Source organism: Branchiostoma lanceolatum, chromosome 6 (assembly GCF_035083965.1).
Source record: "Branchiostoma lanceolatum isolate klBraLanc5 chromosome 6, klBraLanc5.hap2, whole genome shotgun sequence".
Lineage (NCBI taxonomy): Eukaryota > Metazoa > Chordata > Leptocardii > Amphioxiformes > Branchiostomatidae > Branchiostoma > Branchiostoma lanceolatum.
In genome coordinates this window covers 1,389,239-1,414,428 of record NC_089727.1, presented here as the reverse complement: position 1 = coordinate 1,414,428, position 25,190 = coordinate 1,389,239, and the positions used below count along the sequence as shown (strand labels likewise).

The 25,190-nt window shown below is 45.6% G+C and overlaps 1 protein-coding gene across 1 annotated transcript; it reads left to right on the top strand.

Annotated features, from left to right (window-relative positions):
* Nucleotides 1-397: 397 nt before the first annotated feature.
* LOC136436107 (allene oxide synthase-lipoxygenase protein-like) lies at nt 398-23,488 on the top strand. The gene is made up of 17 exons (XM_066429845.1): nt 398-581; nt 11,085-11,131; nt 11,310-11,389; nt 12,145-12,270; nt 13,598-13,766; nt 14,953-15,082; nt 15,694-15,882; nt 16,630-16,855; nt 17,316-17,669; nt 18,007-18,160; nt 18,514-18,989; nt 19,666-19,806; nt 20,404-20,738; nt 21,139-21,284; nt 21,505-21,656; nt 22,199-22,635; nt 23,139-23,488. Exons 2-16 carry the CDS (start codon nt 11,092-11,094, stop codon nt 22,550-22,552), a joined length of 3,072 nt encoding a protein of 1,023 aa, XP_066285942.1. The 5' UTR covers nt 398-581; nt 11,085-11,091; the 3' UTR covers nt 22,553-22,635; nt 23,139-23,488.
* Nucleotides 23,489-25,190: the final 1,702 nt, after the last annotated feature.

The window sequence follows — 25,190 nt, the reverse complement described above, 5'->3', positions numbered from 1 at the left end:
CGTGAAATAACTGTAACATTTTTTGACACATTTTATTTGCATATTGTCACGTATGATGTGTTGTATGCTGTTAAGCAGTTTGTGACGTTGTATTAGTTTCATGTGACAAAAGTTAAGGAATGCGTCAATGGATTCATAACAACAAAGCCTGAGTTCGCGCCCTCCGGCAATGCAACAGGGCGCGTTGTCTGATCGTGTGCAACGTTTTCACTTCAATGATTTACGTCGACTTGGTAAATAAACCTCTATCGTAAGAACACTTACAGCGTCGTCTTTGAAAGAATTGTGACGACATTAAGATGTTTGGTGAAGTCTTGAAGAAACTTTCGAATGTTTTCTGAGTTTCCGTACGTACCTTGCGAAGCGACGCCTAGCGGCAAGCTACGCAGTGCAGGCGAGGGACCCCAGAACGCATGCGCCTAGCAGACAACACTAAATCTTTGCCGAGACAAGATCATTTCACCAGACTTCGGGAACTCGGAAGGGACGACAGTTGGGAAGAGAAGAAATCTTTTGACGGTTTTTATGTCGACTGGATGGACGTATAACCAGGATTTCCGTCGATGACTGGCCTCCCATAGGTAGGTATTGTCTTCTCAAACCTGGGTGTTGTAAATAAAAACTGCAGGAGGAAATATTAACGTCAGTCACCCTTGACTTTTCCGCGGGCTTATTTGTGCTTTCACGTCACGTATATGTTTGTAATGGACATGGTTTAACTCTTAGACTAATACAGCGGAGTGCGTGTCAGGAAAAAATAGAAATACTTTAAAATAGAAAGAGTTCCTACCCTGTAATTATGTAACATGCCTTTCGGAGGGACATGGGGCTAAAACCAAGTCTTTGTGTGTGCCATTTGTGTCCCTTTGTCGTAGCCTGTGTTCGTGGTTTGTGTTGTGTAGCTGTAGCTGCGGTTAAAACTGTGTATAGAGGTTAACGTTACTGTAATAATCTAAATGTGGACAAAGAAAGAAACCAGACCAAAAAGATGGTGTATGTGAGAAATATCATAAGAGCAGTTTAATTTTCCAGTGTCTAGTTTTACGGAAGCGACACCACTGGTATGTATGTCAACCAAGTTAAGCATGATTATAGACCGCCATACATATATCTAGAGCAACGTTATTCACTACATGTATACAGCAACACAGTTACGAAGTGACACAGTCTGTTATAGCAAGTAATTATACAGATTCCATTATACAATGCCCTTGGTTCTAGTATGTAGGTTGGGGAGGGGGTTGTCGACAAGGTAGTCTTCACAAATGAGTCATTGTGTAACGCCCTGGCACAGTTTGTCGTCACGACATTATTTGTACCGTGATTTGTACAAATAAGGACCATTCAACAATCTTCTTCGTGATTTTTCAGCTGTCAGAAAAACACGTTTAGCGCGTAACTAAACATGTTTGGGGATTAGAGGTGCGATAATTATTTACCTCAATGTGTAATGACCCTTGTTAGGATTATGTCGCTTGTCCGTTTTTTTTTTTTAGAATCAAAACAGTATTTGTCCAAAAATAAGCATTTGTAATAATCCATAGATTTTCAGAGGCATATTTTGTCAATACTCCATAACAATACCAGCAGTTGTGGCATGTGAGTTTAATTTCAGAGATCTAACAGGTACTAGTGGCTAAAGTCTAGGGATACACATACATTCTCCTGTGTATGTCTTGTCCCATCTGGATTTTCTAGTCGACAAAATATTACAGATGGCCCGGGAGAGAGAAAAATATCAAACTGTAATAATCTAGAGGCTCTCCATTCCTGAAGGATATAACAGTTAAATTATGCATGCTTGAGAAAAGCGTTGCTTCATTACTTTCAAGCCACAGCCTTCTCCCATTAAAAGTAGGAGGCTTGTAGCACTTGTCTGCTGTTATGTTATGTATGATAATAGAACATCATGACTGCATTATCATTGATACTTCAAGATGGCGGCGGAGACGGTAGCCTCTGTTACACGCTCCTGCTAGCTCAATCTTTTTTGTGCCTTTACCTTTAAAACCCTTACAATATTTTAGACTCCTTAAACTCTTAACAAACTTTGTTCAACTTTATTCGACTTTTAGTAGGTTTTGGACCACAAAAGTACTCCTTTTTCGCGAGTTTCGTTATTGTTCTTCTACGATCCAAACCGACGCCGATCAATATGGCGACGGGGGACAGCCGCGACCAGGAAGGACTATACGCCAAACTCAGTGTGACTCCAACGGCGACCCGTGAAGAAATTGTGGACTCCTACCAGAAAGAAGTTCTTGATACTTCAAGATGGCGGCGGAGACGGTAGCCTCTGTTACACGCTCCTGCTAGCTCAATCTTTTTTGTGCCTTTACCTTTAAAACCCTTACAATATTTTAGACTCCTTAAACTCTTAACAAACTTTGTTCAACTTTATTCGACTTTTAGTAGGTTTTGGACCACAAAAGTACTCCTTTTTCGCGAGTTTCGTTATTGTTCTTCTACGATCCAAACCGACGCCGATCAATATGGCGACGGGGGACAGCCGCGACCAGGAAGGACTATACGCCAAACTCAGTGTGACTCCAACGGCGACCCGTGAAGAAATTGTGGACTCCTACCAGAAAGAAGTTCTTCTATATCATGAGCAAGCCGCTAAACTCAACCGTAAGGACCCTGCTCGCAAGGAGGCTGAGTACAGATATCGTGAGGTAAGCGATGCATTTACCATTCTCTCAGACGCGTCGTACAGACAACAATACGATGACAGCCAAGTCGTCCCTGATCTACCAACATTCACCAGGAAGGCGCTCAAAAATCCGAAGAACTATTGCGTCAAGCACAACAAACAGAGCATCACTGTGTTTCTTCCTAATAACCTTGCTAAGGTCTGGCTTGAGAAGTGTGAGGAACACCACGGAACACAAGCGACAAATGGGGGTAAACATGGTCATCATCTCAAATTCCCATTTATTGACCCTCAAACCAAAGAAACTATCGGCACAGTGAGTATCGAGATTTTCGAGTCAACACAAAAACTTTTGATCAAGGGTTCGGCGCACCTACTTTGGTTTTCAAACGTATTTTCGAAGCTCAAAACGAAAGTCAGCGGTGACGATGTGAGTGTCTCACCCGTGTCGGCAATATCTGAAGATATCCCGATCACTTCACTTCAATGTTCAGGTTCGTTATGTGAAACATGTGGCGAACGCCTGGTGTCTGATTTGTGCCAGACATGCGAAACAATTCCGAAGAACCTGTTCGATGTAAACGGGAATGAAACACGGGACAGTGATGGCACATCCGACGACCCTCTCGGATCCCAGAACCAACCAAACATGGAGGTTCAGAGCCCTATAGTAGTTGACATGTGTATTGTTCAGGACACTGTGCACAAGTTGGAGGCCTGTCTAGCTACTTCGATCTCAGACCAACATGTTTTTGAATCATCTGTGTGTCAAAGAATGGCAGCATTGGAGACAAAGCTGAATGATCACGTCAGCCATGTGTGTAGCGGTTTATCTGCGGTAGAAAAGAAGCAGCTTACGGAGGACATAGCACACCTGAAGGAAGTAAAGTCTGATCTCCAGAAGCAAGTCGACTCACTTCAACAAAAACTTGAGGAACTGGCTAAAACTGCTCAAAAAGCGACCACATCTCTGAAATCGACAGAAACCCAGACAAGCTGCACACCTTCAGAACGCGCAGATAGGTTGCTTCGTGACATTGCTACCGTGAGTGTTCATAATAGATTCCAGGTGTTAGACAATGAAGTGAATGTTCATGTTGGCACTCCCGACATTTCAAACCCAAGTGTAAAACGTCGTGAAGAGAGCATCAAAGCCAACAGAACAAAGCAACACACGTTTGTGGGCAATATGGTAAACAACCCACGAGAGAAAACAATGGAGACCTCCGAGGAGAATCATCATGACAAAGACTCGGCACTCGACGTGTTAATCCTCGGTGACTCAAACACAAAGGCAATCAAAACCAACATCCTGTATCCTGACAAATGTGTGAATAGAGAAACAATTTTCACAATAACAGAAGCTACAGAGTACTTGCAGCGTGCAACAATCCCAGATCCCAAAGTCATCCTGCTGCATGTTGGGACAAATGACGCACGAGACACGCGTGACTCTACATTAGTCTCGGAACGCTTCCGCAAGGCAATCCATACAGCACACGAGAAATTCCCTCAATCCCAAATCGTACTTTCCTCCATACCCCCAAGGGATGACCATACTCTTCAGCAGATAGGCGACAATGTGAACACATTCCTGAAGGTCACTGCTGGAGAGACCCCTTTCGTCCACATCGTTGACAACGACAACCTGTCACGTATGGGTTCGATAAAGGGAGCTCTATACAGTCCCGATGGATACCACATTAACAGGTTCGGGGTACGTGTACTGGCGGCTAACTTCAAAAGGACGGTGCACCCACTCTTAGGTCTCGGACAGTATATGGGTAAGGCTGGTAGGGACGTTGGTCACTCCTCGCATACGAGTCAGCGTACCAGGTCACCGTCACCTAACCAATACACAACCCGTAGACAGGGACAACAGGAACACACCGCCAGAAACGATCTCCCACCAACACGCTACGGACAGGACGGTGAGCGTAACCAAGGTCCTCCACGCTGTGAAGGGACACCGATGGAGCGTCCAGCTACAGCGCCCAAACCGCCCCACCCCGGACGTCCACCGTTCCTGCCCAGCCACCCCGGACGTCCACCGTTCCTGCCCAGCCCGGCTCCGGGACCCTGGGGATACCCACCCGCCATGTTCAGCCACCCTCCCGTGCCGTGGGGCATGTCTGCCACAAACTCTCCGCCAAACAGCTCTTCGCGAATCAACTCCCCACCTCCGAGGCCCTGGCATCCAGCCATGTTGTGGCCACCAATGATCAACATGTGGTAGGAAAACATTGCTGCAATCATGATGTTATCATCTATTGTTTTAGTAAGCCAAACATACTTTTCTTTTGATTGGTGAAAAGCTATTAATTAACATGTGGTATGAAAACATTAGAGCATTATTTTACAATGTTAGATATGTAGACATAGAAATAGTGATAGTACGTATGGATAGAAAGTAGGGTATTTTGATTCATAGAATTTTTCGTACGTTTTACAAGACGTTAGTTTTTCTCTATTTATTATTATTTATTTATCCTGGAGTTACGGTTTAATATTGAGGGTTAGGGTAAAGGCATGATTCAGATTTTTGTTAACTTTTATTTTTTAGATAATTCTTTTTGCCTTCTTCGATGAAAACTTTTCCGGGCCGAAGCAAGAGTTTCGGTGTCTGGAATGTACATGGGTTAGGTTCAAAATTAGAGGACTTAGAGTTTTTAGACGAAATTAATAAATTCGACTTCTTCTCATTGCTAGAAACCTGGACCACAGAAAGTACCAAAATCAACATCAACAACTACAGTCATTTTCATTTGTACCGAAACAAAAACAAGAGAGCTAAGCGCTCTTCGGGAGGAATTTTATTCTTTTACAAAAATGAATATAAGCATTATATAAAAAAAGTACCCTCCAAGTCCACAGACCTTCTCTGGGTACGACTGGACCGTAAATTATTAGGACTTTCCAGAGATTTGTTCATATGTTGTGTGTATTTAAGCCCCAGCGCTTCCTCAACCCATAAAAACTCTGAGAATCACGTGATAGACATTTTAGAAGATGAAATAGCTAAGTATAGTTCAGAGGGATTCATCCTACTTGGAGGCGATCTAAATTCGCGTCTTGGTGATTTAAATGACTATGTAGACAATGAGGACGGCCCCTGTGATGTTTCAAACCTTTTCAATGACAGACAACACTCTGACAAAGCACCTCCTAACAAATTTGGTAGACTTATAACTGACTTATGTATACAAGCTAACCTTAGAATACTAAATGGTAGAGTAGTGGGAGATTTACAAGGTAATTATACCTGTCATCAGCCGAACGGAAGCAGCACTGTGGATTATATCGCCACCAGCCAATCTTTATTTCAACACGTTCTACTGTTTAAAGTTCACCCTTTGACAGTCTTTTCGGACCACTGTATGTTATCTGTTCTCATCAATACAAACACAACAGATAAACATCCTAATGAAAAATACAATAGGCCGAAATCCAAACCTTCTCATCAGAGATTTCACTGGAACCAGTCATCCACGGAAACATTTTCTCACACTCTATCACAATCCCATTTTAAAAATAGATTAAATTCGCTCTCATTCAAAGCTAATAGTAACTCAAATTCTAAAGTAGAAATCGAAATGTTTGTATCGGAATTAAGCTCAATTCTAAAAGACGCAGGTGCTAGATCATTATCAATAAAGAGAACAAATTGTAAGACTAAGAGACGTACCCGGCTTGGACAAAACAAACAATGGTTCGACAAAAGCTGTACTGAACTAAAGCGAGAGATGAAGAACCTCGCTTCCTTACTTGTAAAACAGCCATCAAACCCAGATATCAGGGGTAGATTCTTTAAAAGGAAAAAGGAATATAGAAAACTCATAAAAAAGAAGAAAAGGGATTTTCATAATTACATAATGACACAATTGTCCTGTCTAAAAGACAAAAATCCCAGTGCCTTTTGGAATCTAGTAAACAAATTAAAACCAGCAAAAGCGCAAGAGAACAATATATCAGATGAAGAGTGGCTTAATCACTTCAGCAGTGTAGACAAACTCTTTAACAATACAAAGGACTGTCCTGACCCAGAAAATGATCCACAAATTTCAAATAACGATTCACTAAATTCATCCCCGCTCCCTGTAAACCCCTCTGTCCTTGATTCCCCAATAACCATTGGGGAATTAACCACCGCCATTTCTAATCTTAAGAATAATAAATCTAGTGGAAATGACATGATTCTAAACGAAATGTTGAAATCTGGTAAAATGATATTGAAAAAGCCACTCCTCCAGGTATTTAATATGTGTTTACAAAATGAATATTTTCCTGAGGAATGGTCTCTCAGCCATATCGTGCCAATTCACAAGTCAGGGGACCCGTCCATCCCAGACAACTATCGAGGAATCTCTATTATGAGCTGTCTAGGTAAACTATTTTCTTCCATATTGAATACTCGTTTAGTAAATTATGCAGAAAGCAATACATTATTCAAACCCCATCAGGCAGGCTTTAGAAAAAACTTTAGAACAACAGATAATCTTTTCGTAGTTAGCACCCTAGTTAGGAAATACATTAGTCAGAACTCTCGCCTCTTTGCATGTTTTGTAGATTTTAGTAAGGCCTTTGATTCAGTTTGGAGAAATGGCCTCATATTTAAATTGAACAAGCTTGGTATAGGTGGTAAGTTTCTCCAAACTATCAAAGACATGTACTCTAAAACTACAAATTGTGTCAAGCATAGTCATGGTCTCACTGAATCATATGTTACGCATAGCGGTGTCAAACAAGGTTGTAATTTAAGCCCAACGTTATTCAACTTATTTATTAGTGATATTACAACCATCTTTGACAATGAATGTGAACCACCAATTATGCATGATAAGTACATTCCCTGTTTATTATACGCAGATGACTTAGTTATTTTTTCCGAGTCTAAGCAAGGGTTACAAACTTCTTTGAATAAGCTAGAAAACTATTGTAATACATGGAGACTGAATGTAAACCTTAGGAAAACAAAAGTTGTTGTTTTCTCTAAAGGTGGTCGTCTTCCAAAAGACTGTTTGTTTACATACCAGAAAAACCCTGTTGAATTAGTTACATCCTATTGTTACTTAGGTATCATTGTCAACTCTGCTGGCACATTCAAGGCGAATCACAAACACCTCTACCGGAAAGGTCTAAAAGCTTTGTTCGGCATCAACCAATCTCTAGACAATGCCGACGCCCCAATTTCTGTGAGAAACAAACTTTTTGATGCGTGCGTTAAACCCATTATTCTCTACGGCTCTGAAATATGGGGTTCATTCAAAAGTTCAAATTCCTGTCCAATTGAATCAGTTCATTTAAAATTCTGCAAACAATCATTACGTGTACCTAGGTCTGCTTGCAGCCTAGCTGCAAGGGCGGAATTAGGAAGATACCCAATACAAGTGGATGCTTCGCTAAATGCCGTCAAATATTTCCTTAGACTTCGCCAGAATGTGTCAGCCGACAGTTTTCAAGCAGATGCTTTCTGCTGTCAGTTAGATCTAGACAAATCTGGTGTGAAATGTTGGGCGACAGGAATACGTAAGTCTTTAGAGGAGAGCGGGTTTGCTTTCTTATGGCACCTACCAATTTCATATAATTCAAATACGTTACAAATTGTTAGTTCCATTGGCCAACGGATAAAAGACATTTACTTCCAAACGTTTCTGAAAGAAATACATAACGACAACAAAGGTGGGGCTTCCAAAAATAAGTTAAGATCATATAGATTATTCAAAACTACTTATAATGAAGAAAAATATCTAAGTAATTCAAATATGAGGGTCAGGAATGCAGTCACAAGACTAAGAATCAGCTGCCACAAACTACATATTGAAACGGGAAGACATACCCGCACTCCTCTAGAACAACGATTATGTAAACATTGTACTTTGAATAGAGTAGAAGACGAATGTCATTTTGTGGTAGAATGTGTATTATATACCAAAGAAAGAAATGAACTGTATAAACTTGTAGAAAACCTATTTCCCTACTTCACACATTTAAGTACTGTTCAAAAATTCATATTTCTAATGCGACTAGACAAACCTCCCATTGAAAAACACGTCTGTTCTTTTATATCTACTATAACCGAAAAGCGAGGAGAAGTAGAATTTATTTAATGATAGTCATATTCTTTTGTATCCGCTAACTGTACTGTCTTGTATTATATTTTGTTGTGACCTGTACTTAGCCAAGTGTGGCAGAAATGTGCAATAAAGGTCTTCATTCCATTCCATTATCTCCGCCCCTCTAGTTTTCACCTCATGTAACGTGTTGCTGTGCAATTTACTTTAACCCTCACCGTTGTAGAATTGCATACATAGCATTTAAGCATATTTGTTAAACTCGGCATTGTTGTATATCAGTTGTTGTTTGGCAATGAAACGATTGATACAGCTTTATTTCAATTTCATTTTATTCACATTCATTTATAGAGCATTAGACAAGAAGCATATATGCTTATGAAGGTCTTCTGGTCATAAAATACAGATGACGGTCAAGGATAACAAAAGGAACTAATAATTACAACGTAACATATAACTCATGTTAACAGCAAATAACAAGACAAACTATGTCAACATCATAACATAAAAATAACAGTAATACAGCGAAAGGAATTTATGATTATAAAGGTTACATATTAGTATAATTAACAGCAGTAACAAAACGACCTGATACAGCTTTCGTTCGTTCGTTAATCTTCTGGCATTAAAAATAAATGAATAACATAAGCACAGAAGAATAAATGGCGTCGAAAGGTCGACTGGCTAGGCTAGCAGACACTATATCAAGATGTCATGGGTCTAGTTCCTGGTATTGCTGGCTAAACGCTGTGTCCATGGGATAGACAGGACTTTCCTTACAGAGTGGTAAAATGGGTACCTGACTTCGGTTGGGGAGGTAATAGGCTGTGGAGGGAGAGAGAGACGGGTCCCAGACACAGTGGATTAACAACCCACTGATCCTAGGGCCTCAATAAAGGCTACGAGACTATCTCTAAACCCCCTTTTTAAAAAGAAGAATGCCTTTAAGCCATTTTCGTAGGGAAGATTATCTATGTAAGCACGAAGCTTGTTTATATGACCGGTTGTAACCTTACAGAGCGTTCCGCACCGATAAGCGTAGTCCGAAAACCGGCGCGACAAGGTGGTAACAATAGAACGTGCGAGAAGTCTCTCCGCGTTCAACACACGTCTTTAAAGACAGGTGGGCGACTATTTGGGTCGATCATACTTTGGAGTGACCTTTGAAAAAAAAACACAAAAAAAAAAGCCAGCCGCACATAGGCTGTGGCATCCACGCATATTCATGTTGTACAGTTCAGCAATTTTCCCTTGAAAAAGACAAGATTATATAGATGAAGGCAGTTATTTTGAGATTCTAAAAATACCATCCCTCCAATTTGTATTTTTTAACCCATTAACCTAGTGTCCTTCGGAAGAAAAACAAAAACAAACTTGCCACGCATGATTGCAGGATGGTTGAGCAACTTTTCCACGAAAAAGAGTCTATGTCTTTCAGAGTCATGATATGTGTATCGAATGCAAGTTTTTACAAATGGAAAGTTATAATTTGTATAAGCAGTAAAGATGTAGTTTTTAAGTACCTGTACAACAAGTACGCAATTCAGCCAGGTGGCTGCTATGTACTCATAGGAATAAACCTTTCAACAATCAACAAAACAAAAGACACGGTCCGAGGAGAGATCTGTTGTTTTGACTGCTGAGTAGAACAGGTGTCAGGCGGGCACGGGTGTGTCTGTTCAACTTTGAACCCTAGCGCTTCAAGGGATTCCATGTTACGTGAAGCATGAACCAACATTCTAGACTATACTGTGCAGGAGGGGTTAGGTTTGTGCAAACCCAGCGAGTAGAAGCCTGGTAGCGGAATCGAATCGAGAGGTATATTGTTAAAGAAGCAAAGGAAAGATAACTTCAATTCAGCATAGAGTACTCAGCGCAGTGAGACCAAGGAGGTTTTATGTGCCGGTATAACCGCCCTTCGGCGTAATACAGCAGATTTGTCGGCGATACTGTGACCGAGTTGGTGCGTGTCGTCGAATGGCCGAGTGACTAGGCTACAGGACACGAGATCAAGGGGTCACGGCCTTGATTCCTGTCAATCCTGGTCGTGTCCTCGGAAAAGGCACTTTACAAGACTTTCCTTACTCCATCCAAGTGTCAAAATGAGTACCTGACTTCAGTTGGGGAGGTAAAAGGCGGTGGAAGGAGAGGGTCGGACTCCGCCTTCCAATACCGTACCCTGTAGTGGGTAACAACCCATTGTCCCACGATCTCAAAGAAGGCTATAGGTCTATCTTTTTTTTTACCTTTTACTGCTCAAACTGCGTTCATATGCTCAAAGCAGGGGGGCATGAAAGATGATTACCATATATGGAATGACATTTCCGTTGTAATATGTGCTATTTTTTGTCTCCCCTCAGAGTAACCATGACGACGCAGTGGGACTGTGAGCGGAAAGGACACAGATGTAAGACACTGCTTTATCGTTCATCACCTTCGTTTTACAAGGTTCTTTTCAAGACGCAGATTTCAATATCTCTCAGGTCGAAGTTGTCAAAACCTTGACCAAAACTCTTAGAAGAGCATTAATGTGTATAAAGGGTTAACAACAGTAATACTAACAACAGCTTTGCGTGTGTTTGTAGGGGCCAATGACGGCTTCAGACTGTACAGCGAGACTCACGGGGCGGAGGAGTTCAAGCAGAAAATGGCCGATCTATTTTCGGTGAGTATTTGACCAGAGTCGATGTTTTTATTTAGCTCAATTTCATCAATGAGTATGAGATGTGTTGCGTTCGTCTGCATCCTTGAACGACAAATGTGATCTTAGCAAAGCGATCAACTGCTTGGTTCCAACGAAAGAAAGAAGCTTATCAGCTTTTCTGTTGTCCGCACTGAAGCCATCATCATGTGGAAGGACCAATCCATTAGGTCACGTGACCTTGTGGAAACGTGACGTCAGCAATAGGTCAAAAGTGCCTGGAAGTTGATACTGCCCGCCGTCTATGTTGAGTGGCGATTTGCGTGCCTCTCCCAAAGTAATCCCGTTCATTGTTTGCAACATTTAGTCCACTAACATGATCATGAACGAACTTCCATGCTAACATGGTAACGTTAAAAAGCTAAAGCAGTCATCCTCGATTGAGGTGAAGCATGATGCTTTTTTAAGTAGCTAGTGGTAGTACAATGCGGCCTCGCCATGGCTCGCGTCACCCCTTCTCTTCTCGATAAGTGTGTTGGGTTCTTTTACGTGCAGAGGCTTGACGCTTGAGGCTTATGCCCGAAGCTCCCTCATACACGGGGCCACCGGCTTCAGGTCACCATCTGAAATGACGAATTCATGTCCGAGCTGAAGTCGATCCTATGATCTAACTCAGGATCCACGGAATTTGATCCAGATGACGAAGCAGCGGAGTTACGTTACCGCTTTCGCCACGGGGACATGCTAATGTAACGTTATCATTGTGTTATTTCCCACAGAACGACCACACCGTCGGGTTCGGGTCTCGGGTGAAGCTGAGTTGGGACAAGTCTTTGGCGAGGATGTCGGTGATTGGGGCGAGCGTGACTCAGGGCAAGCGGCTTCACCCGTGCGCAGTGGGGGCGGTAAGTTTGTTCGTTTGTTCGTTTGTTAATTTATTTATTGGTTTGGTTGCCCAACTATCCTGTGACTATAACAAAGGGGTAGCACTGCTGACAAAGACAAGGACACTACAATAGATTTTGACATGGACAGAATACAATCAATAACAATATTCTAAGTATAGTACGAATTCTATTTGTTTGTAAACTTGTTTAGCATAAACGGTAAACAGCCTTTAGGCGTAACACATAAGTTCTGAACAGTAGGTACAAGCTGCGTAAGACCAGACTGTAAGGTTTGATCCAAACACACCGGATGGACTTATACTCTTTTCGATAAGTGTGGTGGGTTCTTTAATGTGCTCGAGGTGTGGCTCTCCTCAAACATGGGACCTCAAGCTTTACGTTCCATCCAAGAGGACGCCCCGAAACAACAGCTATATTCTCATTCTTTTTTACCAGAGTCGAGTGAGGAAATAGTTGTAAAGTAGCCTGGGTGCCAGTCTTTGTAGCTTTACTGCGATCTGTAGCCACGGAAGCGACCGAGAGAACGCAGCAAAGGCTAGCAACCAGGCTTGACGTAAATTGCATTTCCTAAGTACACAACATTGGGGCCTGCTAGGGAATCGAACACAGAACCTTTAGATTCTAAGTCATCGACCCTAAAGCCCCCCCTCTCACTGGACCCGCGGCACGCTGGCGGCGTCGCTGCGTCCTAAAGCCACCCTCTCACTGGACCCGCGGCACGCTGGCGGCGTCGCTGCGTCCTAAAGCCCCCCCTCTCACTGGACCCGCGGCACGCTGGCGGCGTCGCTGCGTCCTAAAGCCCCCCCTCTCACTGGACCCGCGGCACGCTGGCGGCGTCGCTGCGTCCTAAAGCCCCCCCTCTCACTGGACCCGCGGCACGCTGGCGGCGTCGCTGCGTCCTAAAGCCACCCTCTCACTGGACCCGCGGCACGCTGGCGGCGTCGCTGCGTCCTAAAGCCACCCTCTCACTGGACCCGCGGCACGCTGGCGGCGTCGCTGCGTCCTAAAGCCCCCCCTCTCACTGGACCCGCGGCACGCTGGCGGCGTCGCTGCGTTCTAAACTGGATTTGTGTTACCCTTGACTTTATAATGGGAATATTATTCAAAACGTACAAGTATGACTAAAAAGACAACAAAACACAAAAAGCTTAAAAAGATTCGTTTTTTGTCGATGGAATTCGTTGAATACTTTGTCAATTCGATCGGCCGCAGCGACGCAGCCAGCGTGCCGCGGGTCCAGTGAGAGGGGGGCTTTAACAAACCTCCGACATCTTAGGCCACACCAGTCGATGACCCTTAACCCATGACCATCTTGCCTCTTCAGGTGGGCACGGTCAGCGTGGTGGGCAACCCGCAGTTCCCGCCGCACGACTTCTTCCGGGCGGGCCGGGTCTTCCCGCTGCGCCTGCGGCACTCCAACTACACCCAGACCGACGACGCCGCGTCGGACATCCGCTCCGTCGCACTCAAGTTCCTGGACGGAGACGAAGGAGGTACGTTCCTGACAATGGCATGTGTGCTGTCCCATAGAGCCTTTTTGTTGTTTTCCCTATAAGTCCACATCAATCAACCGGAAGAGCAACATGAACAGAAGGAAGAACGTCTGTACACTCAAGTTCAGGGAGCGAATATAGTCAGCTAGATCCTCCTTTCCCAGCCTGCTCTGTTCATCTTGTAGCTTTCTTTTTAAATGTCAAAGAACCAAAAAAATGCGCCAAATATAATTATTCAAGCAACTGGATAAAATTTTGAAACAGTCAGACGTTTCCAAAACCAAAAAAAAAATGATTGAAAATGTACATGACCCTACATTTGCCATTATAGACCAACAATAACTACCTTACTTGTATGACAACATAGTCTGTAAATGACTTTAACATTTATACGTTATTGGTATCCTGAGACTGCATACGACTCAATACTGAACTTATACCCTGACTACAGGTCCGCTAGACCTTGTGATGAACACGGGCGCCATCTCTCCGTACTGGGACGTCCAGGGCGCCGCTTTGCGGTCTGCTGCGGGACTGCAGTGTACTTGACTCTAACACATTATCTGTACCCTGACTACAGGTCCGCTAGACCATGTGATGAACACGGGCGCCATCTTTCCGTACTGGGACGTACAGGGCGCCGCTTTGCGGTCCGCCGCGGGACTGCAGTGTACTTGACTCTAACACATTATCTGTACCCTGACTACAGGCCCGCTAGACCTTGTGATGAACACGGGTGCCATCTCGCCGTACTGGGACGCCGCCACGCGGTCCACCGCTGAACTGCAGCGTACTTGACTAAACACATTATCTGTACCCTGACTACAGGTCCACTAGACCTTGTGATGAACACGGGTGCCATCGCGCCGTACTGGGACGCCGCCACGCGGTCCGCCGCGGGACTGCAGCGTACTTGACTAATACATTATCCGTACCCTGACTACAGGCCCGCTAGACCTGGTGATGAATACGGGCGCCATCGCGCCGTACTGGGACGCCGCCATGTGGTCCGCCGCTGAACTGCAGCGTACTTAACTCTAACACATTATCTGTTCCCTGACTACAGGTCCACTAGACCTTGTGATGAACACGGGTGCCATCGCGCCGTATAGGGACGCCGCCATGCGGTCCGCCGCGGGACTGCAATGTACTTGACTCTAACACATTATCTGTACCCTGACTACAGGCCCGCTAGACCTTGTGATGAACACGGGTGCCATCGCGCCGTACTGGGACGTCCAGGGTGCCGCGGACTTCCTCGCCGCCATGCGGTCCGCCGCGGGACTGAAGAACTTCTGCGCCGAGCATCCAGTCAGGTACGGGCGCCCTGTCGCTAACCATCATCTGGGAATACTAGAAGTGCAGTAGAGAGATCTAGAAGTCCTAGACAGAAAAAAAAGCTTGGTCGTCTGGTATTACTCCGTTTGTAAATATCAACAATTATTCTTTTCATAATTCCAGCATCGAATACACCCATGCCACCTGCTTGGCCATTCACAGAATGTGAACTGAACTAATAGAATACTTTATAATTATAATACTTTATAAGTATATAAAGACAATTCAAACTCTACAACTGGATAACATTTCGTTTTGCTAGTTCATTTTAGTGACGCTGAAGAAGAGTGATGGATGTCACTCGAAACGTCCGGAATTAAGTCTCCGAATTTTATCCAGTTGTAGAGTTTCAACTGTCTTTACATATTGTTTACCCGGATGTGTAACCTTCATAAACGTATGAACTAAAAGAAGAAAATATTTTTATCATTACAGTTACTTCTTCCTTAATCTTAGAAGACCTATAGACATAATAAGACAGGTACTGTGTCCTGAAGCTCAATGATGTATTACGCATTTCATGCAATTAAAGAAAAAAACACTTCTATAATTTTGTTAATCGAAAATAAACCTTTTCCTCCCTCCGCAGACACTACGCGCTGATCGACTCCCTGAGACGCGCGCCAAACTCCTTCACGGACCTGACGTACTACTCGCAGCACGTCTTCCGCTTCATGGCGAAGGACGGCGAGCGTCGCTACGTCAAGTACCGCCTCATTACTGACGTCGACGTCCACGAGACGGGGCTGCTGGACAGGAACGAACAGCCCAAGCCATGGTAAGGAACTGTCGACAGCCAAACTGTGAAGAAAATAAAAACTGTTAAAGAAAAAAAACTAACAGATTTTTTGGTCATTTCTGCTACGTATAAGGCCATCTTTAATGGTGCCTTCCAGTGTTCGCACGATTAGCTCACGGTGTCCATTTGTTACCGGGTCCCGCGTTGACTTTAAGTCCGAGTTAAACTCACCACGGGGCCCGGCCGGGCCACCAAATAGCCCGGCAGCCGCAGGGTGTCCCACGGGGCCACGTAGGGGTCACGTCCGGGATTGCAACAACAGCCCGTGAATTACCCGGCGGGTACGTATATATACTCTCCAAGCAGCGGAGTGGGTCCGGCAGGGTTTTTACGTGTTTTATGCGTTTTTGACGGGCTTTCTACTTTGTCGTGTTTTTTTTTTTGTGGGTTGGCGAGACAAAAAAAAAAAAAAACATGACAAAATAGAAAGCCCGACAAACACGTCAAAAACCTGCCGGACCCACTCCTCTGTTTGGAGAGTACCCGGCGGGGCCGATTGTTCCAACTGATAAAGTGACGACAGCGCCGTCTGTGCTTCAGGCAACGTTACACGAAGCGGGACAATGATTTACCTACTGAATCCTCCAATATACAATTAACCATTCCATTTTTCAGAAGTAATGTTAGAATTAGCTGCTTGTTAGAGCACATCTGAGTCCTTCTCTTTTCCATTAATGGCATTGAAAGAAATGAAAATTAAAAGATAGAAAAACGTCTGTATTCCAGGTACACGGAGCGGGACATGACGGAGCGGCGGCCGCGCGGCTACCTGCGGGCGGAGTTCGCGCAGGAGCTGCAGCGGTCGCTGCTGGAGTACCGGCTGCAGGTGCAGCTGCACGAGTGGGTGGAGGGAGACCCTTACGAGATCTTCAACCCCGCCTGCATCTGGGACCCCAAGACGCACCCCTGGATGGACCTGGCCAGGGTCTGCGTCACCAACCTACTCCCACAGGTTTGTTTGTTTATTAAGATCTCCATTAGCGTTCCATTCTAACAAAGGTTATTACTAACTACTAGTATACGCAAAAAATTGTTACTCAAGCAACTGGATATGTTACGCTATTACTCTACAATCAAAGAAGGCAATTGCGCAAAATTTGGTCGGTTCGCCACGAATTACATAAATGACAGGTTTCCTTACGAATATGCTACTATATCGTACCTTTTTGTAGTACATATTCTTGATTGTTATTAGTATTTGTTTGATTGTTTTTGCTTAAAGACAGGGTTATGTTAAATGTTATAAGTGGCGCTGTTAATGTAACTTTTAAAACTTGTAGTGCCACTTTGTCCTTGTCCTATTGTTTACAATCCATTGTCTGTTCACCCTTTTTCATGTTACATGCAATTAGCCTCCGGGTAAGAACTTTCAATAAATCTTCTTAACTCAATAAAAAAAACTCCTTCCTTAGAGCGTCTTGGAGAGGACGATATTCGACCCATCCACCCAGCCGCCATCTTTGGGTCTTCTCGAACCGAAGTCCAGCCAAGACCATAATAGTCTCCCGCACCTGACCTCTGACCTGCACGCCCGACCAATGAGACCGGGGGAGGGGAGGCTGCCGGTTGACCTGGCGGAGGGGTCGTACGCGCTGGAGTTCCACACGGGCGTGCAGCGGGGCGCGGGCACCACGGCGGACGTATGGATCACGCTCACCGGGACCTGGCTCCGGACGGACCGGATCAAGATGGAGAAGTCATTCTTCGACGAGTTTGAGAGGGGGGCGGTCAGCCGCTTCCACTTCAAGTCCGTCGATGTAGAAGAGGTAAACAGTGTTCTGATTTCCTTAGGTCTCACGTTTAGGGTGCCGAGTGTGGCGAAACAATTGCTGCATGATCGCTGCGCTTCAGCTCGCTAATTCTGAATGACTAGAGATCAGTTGCTATGGGCTATACGCTACAGCATGTGCGTCCTACTAAGCACGAATCTAAGAAAAGGTACTAGTAATGGCCCAACTGACATACATTTACAGTACGGATTATATATTTACGCACGCGTGTCGATGTGAAATATGTATCCCGGATTAATATTTCACATGGACAAGTGTGCGGAAAGAAGTCTTAAGGCATAAAATGACCATCTTCGATCGTCTTCTCCCCCAGGTTCTCCTGGTGACGCTGGAGAGCAGCTCGAAGGGGTTCTGGCACGACTGGTACGTGGAGAACGTCTTCGTGAACGACAGGAAGCGCGGCCGGCGGTACGAGTTCCCGTGCCACAGGTGGATCCGCGACAGGGTCGTGCTGAGGAGCGGACACGGTAAGGCTGAACAAACAAACAAACAAACAAACAAACAAACAAACAAACAAACAAACTAACAGGGCTGTATTGTCGCCAGTGGAAGGCGACAATACGATTTCTCCAGCAGATGGTTCCAAGTCTTATCATTTCTGCTGCAATGTCTCTCTTCTAGTGGTGTCTTGGACGCCCTCTTTTAAATTGAACGGCATCTTTAAAGAAGCCACGTAGCTTCATATATAATATTTCTTATATCATTACACGGTTGTTAACACGGTTAGCAGCAGTGCCAGTTCTTTTGTCATCCTGAAAAGAACATTTGATTTTTTAAATAATTTTGTCACTTCAAACCTTTCTTATTCCCGATCCTCCAGCCTGCCTGAACTCGTACGAGTTCCACGACCTGCTGGCGGCGGAGCGGCAGTTGGAGGTCCAGGACCGGCAGCGGCGGTACAAGTGGTCCTACAGCATCCCGGGCTGCCCCGGGCACCTCTACGGCGTCACCAACCAGAACCTCCCGCGAGACGTCCGCCTCATGAACGAGAAAGCGCGAGACTTCGCCACCGCACCCAAACGCGGAGGCGTCAAGACTTTCTTTAAGCGGGTGTTCGGAATTCTCCGCAGTTTGGACGATTTCAAGGACCTTGCCAGGTCCGTGACGAGCGAGATTTCCCCGCATATCATGGAGGACTGGCACAACGACGTGGAGTTCGGGCGGCAGTTCCTGAACGGGATCACGCCCAGCGCTATCCGTCGCGTTCGAGGCGGTCTTCCCGCCAACTTCATGGTGCGGGACGAGATGGTGCAGGGCTGCCTGGACGAGAAGACGACGCTGAGCGAGGAAATAGAGGTGAGTTTTCTGGTAGGATGGACACAAACAGGCGAGTAGAACAGTCTCATACCCGCCAGTCCACAAGCCGCACCTTAACCACTAGGCTAAAAGGTCTAGACCGGTTAGACTGGTCAGTTGGAGACGCTTAAACCCCACGTGCACTGTTACAGGATAACCAACGACACGTGGAGTATCCTTCGTTGGTTTAGTTATGTTATCAGATTTTGTTACTTGTTATACCTTTGACTCTGATGTGCCCTCGTGTTTTGATATATTCTTAACTTGAGAGGGACTCAGCTTCATGATCAGAAGCTGATGTTATTTTCTACAATCATTTTCTACTTATACAATCATTTTTGGATATTGAAAATATCATCTGCAGAACTAGAACACTTTCCTCTGCCGTTGAGTCCCTCTTTAGACCTTCATTCCGGCAAGTTATTTGGGAACAACATTTTGTTCGACGTCTCAGAGACCGTTTCTTGTTTCTCCTCTCAGGCCGCCGTGTATTATTTTGGCAACCTCAAACGAACTGGTTTGTCTTCGGACCTTAGCTAATCGACGACTGTCCTACAGCTGACTTCTGCGGTTTCAAAACTGTTGTCTACGTTTCGCCTTCAGCTGCTTCTTCGCTGCCTCTGTTCTTTTCGCTTAGAAGTGGTACTGAATTCATTGTTGAAAACCTCCCCCACAGGCGGGTCACATCTACATCGTGGACTGCGGCATCCTAGATGGACTTCAGCAGAACACCACCAGGGGGAGCTTCTACCTGGCCGCTCCGCTAGCGCTCTTCCACGTCAACAGACTCGGGGACTTCCTCCCCATCGCCATACAGGTAAGTTTTTCTCACGGTGAAATCAAACTGTTCTACTACTAAAAAATATGGATTCACCGGAATTTTGGACTGACTCGCCCAGTCTTCGTCAGCTATCCGACCCAATCGCTCTGGTCACGTGAATTTATACGCATGTGACGTCAGCAATGTGGGGTCAAAGGTTGCTGTTAGAAGTCGATATCGCCCCCGTCTCGGCTAAGAGAAGGTTGAGATGTGGGACAGTTTGATACATCCATAATGTAATTTGCGAACTTTTGTTTTTCTGTCATTATTTGCTTCATGCTGGTTTCATATTAAGACTGAAACATTGATTTCTGTGAAAATAACTTACTTTGATTTTACTTCTTCAAATTCTTCCAGAATTTAGGTTACTGTTGGTTACTTGTTGTTGAATGCTAGTCTTGATATGAAGTCTTTTCATAATTTCTTGTTCTTGATAGTTATATTCTATCACTTATATTGATGAAGTTCATCCATTTTCATTCATTTTCATTCATTTTCATTCGTTTTCATTCATTTTCATTTATTTTCATTCATTTTCATTCATTTTCATTCATTTTCATTCATTTTCATTCATTTTCATTCTTTCATGTCCAGATCAACCAGCGACCAGGCAACGACAACCCCGTCTTCACCAGCGAGGACTCGGACATCGACTGGCTCATGGCGAAGATCTTCCTGCGCAACGCGGACGCGCAGCTGCAGCTCGTCGTCAGCCACCTACTGGACACGCACCTCGTCATGGAGCCGTTCGCGGTCGCCACCTACCGACAGTTGCCGGGAGTGCACCCGCTGTACAAGCTGCTGGTGCCGCACTTCCGCGGCATGCTGGGTATCAACGTGTTCGTGCGGGAGGCGCTGATCAGGGAGGGGTCGGTGCTGGACGGTGTCATGTCGCTCGGGCCGCAGGGCAGGCACGACCTGCTCAGAAAGTAAGAATATTCTTTAGCTGTATCTGCATCTGCATCTGTATTTGTATCTGTATCTGTATCTGTGTAGCCCTTTAATATAATATAACTGTCCTTCGGCTTAGCACACCAGCTTCGCAGGCATGCGGCGCGGCAGCAGCTGGTTATATTATACCGAAAAGCCCGTCACATCTGACCTTTGCACATCTAACTTGTAGCGTTGCTTGAAGCTATCTAGTGAGGATACTCCTACTGTACTTGGTAACAATGAATTTCAATCTACGATGGTTTGGGGAAAAACTTTGAACACGTTGATGAAGGTTGATCCAGGTCATAAGATACGCCAAAAATAGTTACTCAAGCAACCAGTTCGAATTGACAGAAAGATTTGAGATCCTTACATGTCGACTTTTGTGCGTCACAGATGTTACAAGGCCTTCAACATCCGGGTCCTGGACCTGCCCACGTCCCTGAAGGACCGGGGGTTGGACGACTTCCGGCTGTTGCCTGGTTACCGTTACCGGGACGACGGCATGATCATCTGGGGATGTATCGAGAAGTTCGTCACAGGTAAGACAATCGCTTTTTTTGCTGTATGAACTTTTGGTGACCAATTACTGACGTCACACGTACGTAAGGTCACGTGAGCAAAGCGATTTGTCATTCGAACCTGATGTGGGCTGCAGTACGGGCAGTCGGAAATTCGGCGTCTTCGGGACCCAGTTTACCTGCTTACAGTTTATACAAAAGTCAGTTTAAACTTGAAAGTTTGACCTCTGACCGTTCACAGACATGCTGAGCCTTCACTACGATCGCGACGCCGCCTTGCTGGACGACCTGGAACTGCAGCGGTGGATCAGTGACGTGTACGAGCACGGCTTCAACTGGGAGGACAGCCAGGACCGCGGCATCCCGCACAGGATCAAGTCCTTCCGCCAGCTGGTGAGAGTCGCCATGGCAGCCGTGTTACCATGCCAACCGCGTTACCATGCTAACCGTGATATCGTGGCAACCGTGTTACCATGTCAAGCATTTTATCATGGCAACCGTGTTATAATGACAACGGTGTTACAATGGCAACCGTGTCACCGTGACAGCCTTGTAATCATGGCAACCGTGTAGCCATGCCAAACCTGTTATCATGGCAACCGCGTTGACATGGCAACCGTGTTACCATGTCAACCGGGTCTTTGAATTCATTTACGCCATCCATGTTTCTGAATGGAGCACTAATATAGAGTTTTTGTATTGTATGTCAGATATCTTAATCTCGACCTCTCTGCCCAGCTCGGCAAATAGATCCAAAGGATCGTGCGCAAAATTTCTATCATTTGGAGTCAAGTCGAATCAGCAATTTTGACCTTGTATTCTTGGCAAAGATAAAATAGCCACAATCAACGATGGTCTATGTAGGTGTGACTCATCAACTTCATGATTCATCATTGTGCCCATCATCATCCTCGTCTTCCTCCTCCTGTACCCAGGTTGACCTCGTGACGATCATCATCTGGACGTGCTCGGTGCAGCACGCGGCGGTGAACAACGGCTGCCGGGACATCCTCGGCTTCGTGCCGAACGCGCCGCTCTGCCTGCGCCGCCCGCCCCCGCCATGGAAGGGCATCATCAACATGACGGACATCGTGCGGACTCTACCGGACATGGACACCGCCGTGCTGCAGACCAACATCGCCGACATGATGTGCGAGGAGCCCAGAGACGAGGTGAGGTGTCTCCGTGTGTGTTTCTGTCTTTCTGTCTGTACGTGTGTGTGTGTGCGCGCGCGCGCGCGCGCGTGTGTGTGTGTGAGTGTGTTTGTGTGTGTGCGTATGTGTGGATGAGTGTGCGGACTTTACCGGACATGGACACCGCCGTGCTGCAGACCAACATCGCCGACATGATGTGCGAGGAGCCCAGAGACGAGGTGAGGTGTCTCCGTGTGTGTTTCTGTCTTTCTGTCTGTACGTGTGTGTGTGTGCGCGCGCGCGCGCGCGCGTGTGTGTGTGTGAGTGTGTTTGTGTGTGTGCGTATGTGTGGATGAGTGTGCGGACTTTACCGGACATGGACACCGCCGTGCTGCAGACCAACATCGCCGACATGATGTGTGAGGAGCCCAGAGACGAGGTGAGATGTCTCCGTGTCTCTCTGTGTGTGCGTGTGTGTGTGTGTGTATGTGTGTGTGTATGTGAGTGCGCGTGTGTGTGTGTGTGTGTCTGTACGCTTTTGGGAACGCATCTTGATCTATAAGCAGCGACACCTGTGCTGCAGTGCAATCTGAACCAGTCAGAATTGCTCTGAGGAAAGTTACAGATGGTCACCGAAACGTCGGTTGAACAAATCACTTGGTTATGTAAAAAGAGTCTTTCTATTCAGTTCCAAAAAGTTTGATTTATATTTTTTCAAACTCTCTCCCCGCCCTGTTGGCAGGTGTACCTGAGTCACTACCCGGAGCGGCACTTCGTGGAGGAGAACGCGCGGGCCGTCATCGACGAGTTCCAGTACAACATCAAGGCCATCAACGACGCCATCGCCAAGCGCAACAACCTGGGAGACGTCTCCAACACTTACCTACTCCCCAGCAAGATTCCCAACAGCATTTCGCGGTAGAACTTATACGGACAACAGGAGGACACGATGAGTTGTAATTCTCCCTTGTTTGGTCTCTTTGCACCTCGACAAGGAATCATTTCGCGGTACAATGCTTGAGCTAGCCTCTACCAGGCCCCGCGGATGGCTGGAAAAATAGTAGAAATTGGCCAAATAGAGTGCATAGTATGCTAAGGGAGTAGGCTACGGACAGAGGGTAAAATATGCCAGCCACGGTCGCAAGCTGTAACTTCTATAGCGGACTAACTTCTCTGGCATGTTATCCGTCTATTTGTCCAATTTCTACGATTTTTCCAGTGGCCTGTGGAGCCTGGTAGAGGCTACGCTTGAGCCCCTGTCAGTCAGGATCTTCCCACGACTTTGCCCCCGACCACTCCCCAAGTTCAGTCTCCATGCACCTCCACAGGGAAGCATATCGCGGTAGAACGCTAGGAGAATCGGCTAGTGCAGTTATCAAGGCAAACGATAGATGGCAGTCCTTCCGCGTGAGTTTTATTGGACTTCTCACACGAGACACAAGAGAACACTGAAATGCTTGCACTTCATGCACCCCATAGGACAGAATGTGTAGCCTCCGTTGCAGTCCTTCCCACAGCGATTTTTTTCTTCAATTTTCTTTGGGGGGGGGGGAGGGGCGCCGCGTATCTGCTTGTCTTATCTGCAGTCCTTCCCCAACAGCGGACACTGGGGCACGGCGGATACGGGATCCCAAGCAGATACACGGCGCCCCCCCAAAAAGAATTGAAAAAAAAATCGCTGCGGGAAGGACTGCAATGGAGGCTACAGATTATGGCCGTCAAGAGAGAATCTGAACTCGCAAAAGCACTGACGGACGGACGGACGTTTTTTGCACGATTAATGCAGCCTTCTGCACTGGACTGTCTAGATTGCGAGTCTAAAATTGTGAACAGTTTCATCACAGAATAGTACTTTGGGGTTTCCTTGTGCACAACCATGCCCTTCTTATTTGCAGACGTTTTGTAGTATACGTTTTAGAAGCTGGCATCGTAATGTGCTGTTGATATCCGGAGTATGTGCTGTTTTGTAAATATCATTGCTGCTAGACACTAAAATGACACACTATGTAGATAGGACGCACTTCTCCTAAAATTTACTACTAACGAATTAAGTGGCCTTTATTGTAACTTTGTCACTTTTCAGTGGGTTATAGAAGTATAACACCGAACTTCTCTTGCTAATTTAAGGTTATTTGAAATCCTTTCTCTTGTACATAACCGGAATAAAAACCAAAGTATATTTACATTGCCGGCTATATGTGCACTTCCTTGTGTGTGTGTGTGTGTGTGTGTGTGTGTGTGTGTGTGTGTGTGTGTGTGTGTGTGTGTGTGTGTGTGTGTGTGTGTGTGTGTGTGTGTGTGTGCGTGTTTGTTGGCTTGTGTGTGTCTTCGTGTCTGTATATGTGTGTGTTTGTGTGTTTGTGAGGGGGCACCCCCACCCCTCCGCTACTATCTTTGAAAGTCGTTTTTTTTTCTAATCCATAAAGATAAAAACATACAACAGAATAGGTAATATGTAGAATCTACTGATGGCCATGCTTTGCTGTGACATTTGGTATATGGGTCGGTGTTGACAAAATAAATCGAGTTCGATTATGCGTCTCCTTGCGAACTTCTAAGGTATTGCAGGTTTGGATACGTAGCTCATACCCTCGTCACGTCCACTGACTAGATGCTGTGTGTCGGGGGAACTGCTCCAAACCATGCCTGTCTGATAGCGGTGTCTAATTACAACATCATCATATCATCTCATCATGCAGTGATCCACGGCGCGGGAACACGTCTGAGAATAGCGCGGGAACACGTCTGAGAATGGCGCGGGAACACGTCTGAGAATGGCGCGGGAACACGTCTG

What these genes read in the sequence shown, in the direction of transcription:
- LOC136436107 (XM_066429845.1), top strand. Translation starts at nt 11,092, where the DNA reads ATGACGACGCAGTGGGACTGTGAGCGGAAAGGACACAGAT. An exon ending in TGCGCCGAGCATCCAGTCAG is followed by an intron (nt 15,083 to 15,693) that starts GTACGGGCGCCC and finishes CTCCCTCCGCAG; the next exon opens with ACACTACGCGCTGATCGACT. An exon ending in CGTGCTGAGGAGCGGACACG is followed by an intron (nt 18,161 to 18,513) that starts GTAAGGCTGAAC and finishes CCGATCCTCCAG; the next exon opens with CCTGCCTGAACTCGTACGAG.